The sequence below is a fragment of the Acomys russatus genome, chromosome 19 (genome assembly GCF_903995435.1).
Source record: "Acomys russatus chromosome 19, mAcoRus1.1, whole genome shotgun sequence".
NCBI classification, from domain to species: domain Eukaryota; kingdom Metazoa; phylum Chordata; class Mammalia; order Rodentia; family Muridae; genus Acomys; species Acomys russatus.
Window position 1 is genome coordinate 46,517,253 of NC_067155.1, and position 10,718 is coordinate 46,527,970.

At 46.4% G+C, this 10,718-nt stretch overlaps 1 protein-coding gene and 1 long non-coding RNA gene across 2 annotated transcripts; both read right to left on the reverse strand.

Annotated features, from left to right (window-relative positions):
• Positions 1-909: 909 nt before the first annotated feature.
• Tmem248 (transmembrane protein 248) lies at positions 910-9,742 on the reverse strand. Its single transcript, XM_051161375.1, has 6 exons — positions 9,542-9,742; positions 6,919-7,204; positions 4,221-4,371; positions 2,926-3,109; positions 2,192-2,335; positions 910-1,449 (listed from the first exon to the last, which is right to left on the reverse strand). The coding sequence occupies exons 1-6, from the start codon at positions 9,698-9,700 to the stop codon at positions 1,429-1,431; spliced, it is 945 nt and encodes a 314-aa protein (XP_051017332.1). The 5' UTR covers positions 9,701-9,742; the 3' UTR covers positions 910-1,428.
• On the reverse strand, positions 7,211-7,938 carry LOC127202677 (uncharacterized). The gene is made up of 3 exons (XR_007832353.1): positions 7,555-7,938; positions 7,406-7,505; positions 7,211-7,355 (listed from the first exon to the last, which is right to left on the reverse strand). It is a non-coding gene; the product is annotated as an uncharacterized LOC127202677 (long non-coding RNA).
• Positions 9,743-10,718: the final 976 nt, after the last annotated feature.

Consider the following 10,718-nt stretch of genomic DNA (forward strand, 5'->3'; position numbering starts at 1 on the left):
GTGCATCACATAACTACAGTGATTACTTTAACAATCTTCAATTAAAAAAATTTTTTTTTTCATTTAAGAGTGTCTGAGGTAAAATTCTCTAGGCTAGTAAGTTTCAGAACACAGCAAGTTAAGTCCAATTGAGACAGACTACAGACCTACATTTAGGGAACAAAAGTGCTGACATACGTAAGCATTTTTCCTTGTTTTAAGAGATGGTGTATCAGTATGTAGCCCAGGCTAGCTTTGAACTCAAGATTCTCCTGTCTCAGCCTCCAGAAGGCTAAGCTTCCACACCCAGCAAGTCTGGAACACTGCTTTAGAGAACACTGCATGGAAACTGTTAAGGCAGGTGCTGACAGAAAACAAAAAACAAGTGGAAGAGATCGTAAGTGACTTTTTCAATGGAAACGAGGGCAAAGGGACAGAGGAACCAAATGATCAAAAATGTCCTAAGTAAAATGTTTCTGGTTTTGCTCAGTGAACAGCCATCAGACCCTCATGCCTTCCTTCAGATCTCCCCAGCATCCTTTCCATATTACACCTGTCATAATGGTCGTTTTCCTTCTGGAGATGTGTGCTGTACAAAATAAGTGCAGAAAAAAAATTTTTTTTGAAACACACATTTCCTTTAAAACAAAGGCTTGTTTGTGACTGTTAGACCAAACCTGCATTCGTTCTTTCAGTAGCATGCCCTGCCTTGTGAAGTTAGCCCTCACTGTGCCCTGTGCCTCTACTACACAGCTACTTCTGAAGCCAGTCACTTCTCTACAGGAGGAGCAGACAGCAGCAGAGCACTCGGTTCCTAGCTGCCGGTGAACAAGTGAAATGTCTTCTCTACCTCGCTCACTTTTGCCTAGGATGGAAGAACATGTCTGTCTTAGCTAGGGGAATAGTAAAATGTGACTATTTTTTCTTAAAAAAAAAAAAAAAGTTTCTTTGCAAGCAAACTGAAAAGGTATTACTGCTGCTACTATGGTCAGTAAGCCACAGACATGTAAGAGCCACAGAGGGAATGGTGGCTTCTGAAATGCAGTGTCCTAACAAAGGTGCAAATGGCTTCTACCACTGAACTCGCCGGGCTGACACAAGGACCACAGCAAACCTCTGCCCGACTAGGGCTGGAACATGACCTGCTCAGCTCCGGCAAGACCACCACACCCCCCGGCCCTACATGGGAGAACCCCATGTCCGTGCCCTCCTGCCCCCCAATGAGGGTGACGGGTCCAGGCTGCATCCAGGGCAAAGCACGTGCATCACAGGACCAATTTCCAGATCAATGTTTATAAATATGTACAAATCAGTTACAGGCACTTGAAATGTCTTTGGCTGGAATAACCCAACATTGCAAGATCGTGTATTCACAGAGTGGCCAGGCTCGGGCCGTTCAGCAGGCAACGATCATGGCTCTCGGGCTCTCAGAAAATGGGAGCTGTGGTACTAGGCATCAGCCAAAGCCACCTACAAGAGAGCAAGCAGACAACTGAGTCAAACGGGGAGCTGCTGGCACCTAGTCTGACAGCACACGGGCATGCTGACTATCAACAACTACTCTCTTTTGGCAAGGGACTTCACAAGACCTTAAGGAAACCACCTCACCTCAGGGAGGGATGAACCAACCCCGCAGTCTGTAAGCAGCTGCCAATCTGCAAAACCACTTACGCTAGGAAAGTTAGCCATTTTATTTACTCATTTATTCATTCCTTTCTTCACTTAATCATTCATTTTGGAGACAGGGTCTTGAGGATTATGTAGCTCTTGCTAGCTTAAAACACTCCATATAGACCACCAGGCTGGCTTTGAACTCATGGATTCCTTTGCCTCTGCCTCCTGAGAACTGGAATTAAAGGTGTGCTAGCCTTGGATTTGGTTTTTTAAGACAAGGATTCATGTAGCCTAGGAGAGCCAAAAACTCCCTATGGACTAAGGATGACCTCAAACTCATGATCCTCCTGCCTCAACCTCCCAAGTACTGGAATTCAGGCATGCACGACCACTGGGTTAGGCAGTGCTGCAGACTGAAGCATGGCCTCATGTTTGCAAGGCAAGCATCCCACTAACCAAGCCACATCCCTAGCGACAAGTTAACTGCCCTGGTACGCACTCTACTGCATGACTCCAGTGCTGACAACAGCCCTGGAGCAGAGAGGCACCCTGAAGAAAGGCCTGTTGCCAGAGGTAGCCAGACCCTCCCACTGCTCACCTTCTCAGGACAAAACTCAGGATTGCTCTGACGCAATTTGCTGGGCCTGCCTTTGATGACTGCGTAGCAAAACATCGTTATCACCATCACAAAAAGGAAGTAACTGGTGTGCATGAGGTGCAGGTTTATTAAAGAGCGGTCGTCCTAGTGAACAAAAAACAGGAAGCCAGACACATGCAGTCAGTCACTGACAACTTTTCAAACATCAGCCTCCATGCCTGCAGCAACTTCATCATTTGTGGTGCTAAGAACTGAACCCATGGCCCAGGCGTGGTGGTGCACACCTTTAATGCCAGCACTCGGGAGGCAGAGGCAGAAGGATCACTGTGAGCTCCAGGCCAGTCTGGTCTACAAAGTGAGTTCAGGACAGCCAAGGCTTCACAGAGACACCCTGTCTCGGGGGGAAAAAAATTGAACCCATGGTCTTATGCACACACACACACACACACACACACACACACTAAACAAGTGCTTCAACTCTGAGTTACATCTCCAGCACCCCCAATGCTAATTCTTAAGCTTGAGCAGGCACAGTCCCTCCATTTGTTTCCAAAACCACCAAACTAGCTCTCATAATGGGAAGACATGGAGCTTCTGTGCAACCTCTGCACCCCACCTGCCAGAGCCCTGTTCTCGCGACATGTCCTCATGATCCCAGAAAGCAGCTGTCTGCTATCCTCCCTCTGCAGCACTCTTCCCCTGCACAGCGAGCACACCCCACCAAGTGCACTTACATCTGGAACAATAACGGTGAGTTTGGGATTTAAAGCGTGGTAGACTTTTCCGATGGCACCCTTGTAACACCAGAAAGGATTGTAGTCTTGAGCATATTTTGTGTTGGCATCTCTGGCGGTTGTGAAGATCTTGTACCAGAGTGTGGCATTGCTGTATGTGTCGGGGACACAGTGAGGTGGCTGACTACAGGGGAGAGGAAGAGACCAGCTCGGTGACCTGAAACATTTATTTGGGCTCCCTCCACACACAGCGCCCGGCAACACTGAACAGAGCAACATGAGGAAAGGAGAAATAAGATGTTTTGAACAATTATCACATTTCTCTGGGACAAGTGCCCTTACGTTTGGGGTTGTTTGTTATCACTCGTGTTCTGAGACAGGATCTCACTATACAGCAGAGGCTGGCCTAGGAGTGGGGAACTGCAGGTGGGAGCCCACACATCCAACCGCTGTGCCGTTCTTGGTTTTTTTAAACACGCACAATAGGAACCAAATATGGGGCTACACACCTCTAACTCCAGGACCTGAGGCAGGAAGATCAGGAGTTCTAAGCCAACTTTCTGCTGTATAGTGTTTGACACCAAGCTAGGCTACACGAGACCATCTTAAAACAAATTCCCCCAAAATCTAAAAAGTAAAATAACTGTACTAATGTATTATATCCCCCTACAAATACATACAACTTAAAGCAATAAAAATACATCTGTAAAAAAGCAAAATAAAAATTAATTCTGGGTCACGGAGATGAAGAGAATCTTTACTTTAGACAGCTTTAATTACAGGTCGCCCTTTTCCAACACATGACTCTTTTAGTAGGAAAGGTGGGCTGGAAAGTGGCCACAGCATCATGGTTCACTATCTTACTGAAGCAGTAGGTTGGGGGCACAGCTTCTTTCTGGTTTTGTTTTATTGAGACAGGGTCTCATATGTACCCCAGGCTAGCCCTAACCTCATTATATAGAGGAAGATGCCCTGACTTTCTGATCCTCCCACCACCACCCTTCCAGTGCTGGGACTACAGCTCCACCATGCTCAGTTTTCTGTATGGGAAATGGAACCCAGGACTTGACGAATGCTAAACAAACACTCTACCCCAATCCAGCACAGTTGTATATGGAGAAGTTAGAATTTCAAATTAAACGAAATAATCCTGGAAGACAACGAGATGGCTCAGAAGGTAAATGTGCTTGCCACCAAGCCTAGCGACCTGAGTTCAGTGCCTGGAACCCACACAGCAGGGGAGAAGTGACTCCTGCCAATTGTCCTCTTGGCCTCCACAAATGCAGGACACTTACACAGTGACAGGGAAGACTCCAGGGGCAGCTGTGAGGGTCATGCATGCTGTGAACACCACCTGCTCACAGTGGCCATGGAGGGCACAGTCATCAGCGTTCCAGGCAGCGGGGAGAGTAAAGGTGATGTTGACCTCCTCGTGGGCTTCCCTGCCTGCAAAAGAATTAGCAGTTTATTGGTGGACACAGGCAAAAATTCAGACTGTTTGCTGGTATTCCAATGAGTCTCAAGGCAAACTCAACAGGCACCCACTGGCCTGCATATCTGCCCTATGGGATTTCTGAAAGCCACAGTCCTGATCTGAACACTGAGATGACACAGCCACAAAGTGCCTCACAAAAGTCTATCTTCCAGTCAGCGCTAGGGAGCCATGCCAGAGCCCAGGCAGGAACAGAGATAGACAACTTGAGCGAAGTGATTTTCTGTACTAATGTTGCTCACTCAGAACGTCCAGTATCCTGTGAAATGTGACACAAGCATCTCTGCACACACACAAGGAGAAGCAGAGGGTCGACCAGACTTAGACACGGTCTCAGGACTACAAACTGAAGCTTGTACTAAATCAAGATGCTCTAAAGTCGTAAGGGGAAAAGGCTGTTTACATCCTGGAACACACAGGAGTGATATGTATTCTTACTCTCATGGCACCAACTTTCCACTCTTAACAGCCAAAGGCAAGCAGGACCCCACTAGCATCTTATGGACTTTTCTACACAAAGGCTTTTGGGAACCAAAGAACCAAAGGTTATCCTTGCAATGCCCAACCAGCCTTTAGTATGAACAAAGCTTTCCAGCTTCTCCCAGCTTTTACTTTCATGTCCTCTTAAACCATGTCTACTGTGTCCAGGCTTAGCACATACAAACAGGCATGTCCATACTCCATGGTATTTATTTTTTGTAATGCTCCCCATAGGCTCAAATGTTTGGATACTAGTCCCCAGTTGGTACAACTATTTGGGAAGGATTAAGAGGTGTGTACAGGGTGGGCTTTAAAGCTTAAAAAGCCTCTGGCACTCCCAGTGTGCTCACCATCCCCTGCTTGTGGGTCAAGTTTTGAGTTCTCAGCTGCTGCTCCAGCCACCTGCAGCCATGCCTTTGCTCACCCATCAGCTATCATAAACTCAAACCTCTACAACCATTAGCCCAATTACTTTCTAAGTTGCTTTGATCATGGTGTTTTAACACAGCAAGAGAAAAGTAACTAATTCACTTAACAAGGCCCTAAGTAGCATTTCCTCTCTGCCAGGAACTATTTTAAGCACCTGATATGTGTTAATTCATGATGAACTGTCTTAACTAGCTTTTCACTGCTGTGATAAAACACTATGAAAAAAAGGCAACTTGAGGAAAGGGCTAGTTTGTTTGTATCTCTCAAGGCATACTTCACCATTCAGGGAAGCCAGGGCAGGACCTCAAACAGGGCAGGAACCTGGAGACAGGAACTGATGCAGAGGCCATGGAGGAGTGCTGCTTACTGGCTTGCTCCTCATGGCTTGCTCAGCTTGTTTTTTGTTAGTACCCAGGCTCACCAGCTCAGGAGTAATATCACCCACAATAAGCTGGTACCCTCCCACATCAACTATCAATCACAAGGGGAAAAAAATCCACAGGCTTACCCACAGGCCAATCTAGGGGGAGCATTTTCTCAATTACTGTTTCCTCTTGACAGACGACTCTAGCTTGTGTCAGGCTGAGGTAAAACTAGGCAGTATATAGACTTTGGTTGTTGTTTATCTTTCTCAGCACTGGGAACTACAAATGCTAGGCAAGCCCCAGCCACTGAGTTATACCTCCAGCCCAATTCCTGGTATTTTTGCTTCTTCTATAATTCCCAAATTCCAAGGGACCAGGTCTGAGGCTTTTTCTAGTTCTTCCTACAAGCTAGCACACTGCTAAATATGCAGACCTGGGGCTGGAGAGATGGCTCAGTGGGTAAGGAGACCCCAGAGTCAATTCACAGCACCTCCAGGCAGCTCACAACTGTCTGTAGCAACAGTGCTAAGGGGACCCTCTGCTCTCTGGCCCCCATGGCACCAGGCATATACATGGTGCATTAGCCACACATACAAGTAAGCAACTTACCATCTATGTAACATAATAAAATAATTAATTTTAAATCTTTTAAGTTAAAAAAAATTGTTCAGGCCTGAGAGAGCATGTTTTTTCACATGCATGAGCCCCTGGTTCAAATTTCAGCATCACAAACAAAATTAAAAATCCCCTGCACAACAGCTAAGCGGGTCAAGGGCAAATCAGCCTGTTGATGACCTAAGATTAATCCTAAGAACCTACATATAGAAAATCATTTACCGAGAATTGACCTCAGACTTCTACATGTTCACAGTAGCACATGTACACACACACACACACACACACACACACACAATAACAATGACAATGCATCACAAACCCCAGCACAATACACCTATTCATAAATGTACACACCGTGTCTTGAACAACATGAGGCTGGACTGCTGACTCCCTTACAGGCAAACTGAGTATAATTCCTGACTCCCTAGACTTAACAACCCTAAGAGACTGTGTGAGATTCCTGGAGACCCGACTGAGTGAAGATGCACAGCAACCGTTCCTTCTTGACTTCATGAAGTTCAAGTCTCAAGAGGAGAAACATGTGAAAACCTAGAACACTGAACCTACCGCAGTTGCTGCCTAACAACTCTGCAAGTAGCTGACACACACCTGAGAGTCCAATCTGATGGCCAAGAATGGTGGAGTACAGGTGTGTAACATTTCGAGAATATCCTCCAAAGGGCCTGAGAGGATCCAGGGTCAAGGTAATGGCCACTGAGATATTGATAGGGCCTGACTCCTCCAGGGACTGGGGCGGCTGGGTGGACGATCTGGCCTGCCCAATGGTCATGGTGCTCTCGGGGGTCGTGGTGTCATTGGAGAGATGCTTCAGTGTCTCGTTTTCTGATACACACAAGTCCAAGTCATTAAACCGCAGCAGGAAAGTATTCCAATCCTTCAGCAAAATAAAACAGAGAGAGAGAGAGATGAGGTCCCAGAATCTCCAATGCAGAAAGAGCCGTGACCTTTGACTACTACACAGCACGAGAGGAAGAGAGTGACTTGAAGTTGGCCATCTCAAATCACAACACAGCAGCATCCTGCACCTGCAGAACAGCATGATAGAATTATGTTGCCCTGGTAACCTGAGCTGCACCTGCAGAACAGTATGATAGAATTATGTTGCCCTGGTAACCTGAACTGCACCTACAGAACAGTGTGATAGAATTATGTTGCCCTGGTAACCTGAACTGCACCTACAGAACAGTGTGATAGAATTATGTTGCCCTGGTACCTGAGCTGCACCTGCAGAACAGTGTGATAGAATTATGTTGCCCTGGTAACCTGAACTGCACCTGCTACAGTGGCTGAGCAGTCAGCATCTTGTAATTAAGAGAAAAATCAACTAGCCCAATGTCAAACTCAAAAAGGGATCTTGGGGGGCTGGAGATATAGCTCAGTAGATAAGATCACCATTCTAGGGATCCCCAGCACCCACATGGCAGTTACCGCTAACTGTCACTGTAGTCCCAAGGGAGTGGAAACCCCTTTCTGACACTACACACACATGGTGCACAGACATGTGAGCAAAACATCCATCCATTTAAGAAAAAAGTAAATAAATGCAGAACAAGAAAAGGCGGTGAGGGCTGTCAAGACGACTCAGCAGTGAACAGCAGCTGCTCCTGTAAAGAAACGATGTTCACTTCCCAATACACACAGCACCGACAGTGGCTCACCACCAACTCCAGGGTCAGAGCATCCGGTACCCTTTCTGTTCTACTCGAGCACATAGTGTACATAGGTACACGCAGGAAAACCCTCATACATATAAACTTTTAAAAAAAGGAATCAGCTGCGCAGTGGTGGTGCACACTCAGGTGGACCTTTGAATTCAAGACCAACCTGATCTACACAGTAAGTTCCAGAACAGTCAGGGCTACACAGAGGACACTGTTTTGAAGGGGAAAGGTTGGGGGGCTTGTATAGAAGGGGTGGGTGACACATTAAAATCACTAACTCGCATTCATTTAACAGCTTGTCTTCAGTTTTTCATTTTAATATTTATGTATTTCTATTTATATATGAGTGTTTGTTTCTCTACTTTTATGGCTGTGCACCACATTCATGTGTGAGAGCTCACAGCTGTCTGTACCTCCAATTCCAGGGAGTCTAATACTCTCTTCTGGCCTCTGAGGGCATTGCATGCATGTGGGACACAGGCACACATGCAGGCAAAACACACATACAAATTTTTTTTAAAAAGCAGGCATGGTGATGCAAATATCTAATCCCAGCACTTAGGCAGGAGAAGCCACCCTGGAGAGCATAGTGAGACACTAGAAATAAACAAATAAGCCAATCAGAAATATAATAAAGAAGTATGGATATAAAGGTGTACTTTAGCTCTCTTTAGGACTTAGGAATAAATTTTATATGTTAGGTTAGCATACACGGTTATGGGTTCATCACCATTCTTCACACACATGTCACCACAGACTGCTCTCACTCCTCTTCTCCTTCTCCATGCCCTGACCACTTCTACCTGGGCCCTAGTTTCCTAGCTAATAGGGTCCCTCAGCTAAGGAATGCCATCAGTACAGATGAGAAACAGAAAGGTAGCATGTGTCCTTACATGTCCCAGTCACAGTTTTAGAACACTACTGTAAGAGAGCACCAGAAGAACTGAGCTCTCTAGCTCACCGTCTCCCTCTCTGGAGACAAGGTCTAACCACACGTCCAGGACAGCCTTGACCTCACACTCCTCCTGCCTCGGTCTCCCCAGGGCGGGGATCACAGGAGTGCACTACCACACCCAGCCCTCTCCAACCTTGTTGGTTTTATATATAGATACACTCTCCCAAATGTATGTTTCTCTACTGAAGCAGCCTACATGAGCCAACACATAGTATTACCTAAAACAACTATCTAAATATTCCCTAACAAAGCCAGACACAGAGAAAAGGACAGGAAATTCTGTGCAAATATGTGTCTTTTGCTGGATATATCTGTGTATACTTGAAAGGTAGAGGCCAGCTGGACTACACAAGACCCTGTCTCAAAAACCAAACAAACAAACCCCTTCCAGGTGTGGTGTACACAGCACAGAATCCCGGCATGCAGGAAGCTGAGGCAAGAAGACACTTCAAATTGCAGGTCAACCAAGACACAGTAAGTTTCAGAGTGGCCTGCACCGCAGAGTGAGGCCTCAAAATAAATAAAAGAGCTGCCCTCCCCCCCACTTCTCTCCAAGGGCCATCCAGCACAAGTAGAAATTAGGAGCATACTGTACCTCAGCCATTTCTGGGGACTTAATCTCCTTGATCTTGAAGAAATAGCCCAGGGTGAGGAAAGCGATGGCCATGGCGCTGACACTGATCATGAAAACCACCAGGGGCGGCCGGCTGCTGATGTACAGCTTCAGGTTCTCCAGGGGGTTAATGCAGAGCATGCTTCTCACCAGCTGCGACCTGCAGTGAAGCCAGCAGGTGAGTGGTGGCCTGTCTGTCCTGGGGAGCTCTAGCACTCCCGTCACTCTCATACACTGTGAGACAAAAAGCTGAGAAAACATCCACTCATTGAGTTCATTTAAAAGACTAGAAGGAGCCAGGTGTGGTGGTGCACACCCGTGACCTCAGGAGACAGGAGACCAGGAGTCAAAGCTCATCCTCAGCTACAGACAAAGCCAGCCTGAAATATATGAGACACAGTCAAATAAATAAATAAGGAAGAAAGAGAGAGACAGGGAGAGAGAGGGAGGGAAAGAGAGGGAGGGAGGGAGAGGACAGGAGAGAGAGAGAAAGTGGAGGGGAAGGGTAGAACTGTTCACTCAGTTGGTAAAGTGCCTGGCTAGCATACACGAATCTTTGGGTCCCGTGACCAGCACTGGACAAAACAGGCATGGTGGCACACATCTAAGGCCAGTACTTGAGAGATAGAGGCAAAAAGATCATGAGTTCAAGTTTATTCTTGGCCACGCATGACCAGGCTGGGCTACAGGAGACTCCCTTACACACATAGTACATTTCAGTTCATACAAATATGAGACTTCTACCTACTGATCTGCCTTGTAAGGGCTCAGCAGGTGCTCTACCCGTGAGCTACACCCCACCCCCACATACACACAAGCCCTCCATTTCTGTTGGTCCTACACACTCTGCATACACTTTACATTCTAACCAAGCTGGTTGTGACCTCTCTTGGGTGTCATGTAGATAATGACACTGTTTGAGAACAAGAGAATTAGCAGTACTTCTTTCGAATCCTTATATCTTTTTCTTTTCTTACTCCTTCAATGAAATATCAACAGCAGTAGCTGTAATAACATTCTTGCCTCACCTCTGACTTGAACAAAAATACTTCATGATACCCCACTATAGAATCTAGGACTAAACATAGGCTTCTGATGGGAAGCTGTGCTGGCTAGCTGTATGTCAACTTGGCAGAACTACAGTTCTTTTAGAAGAGAG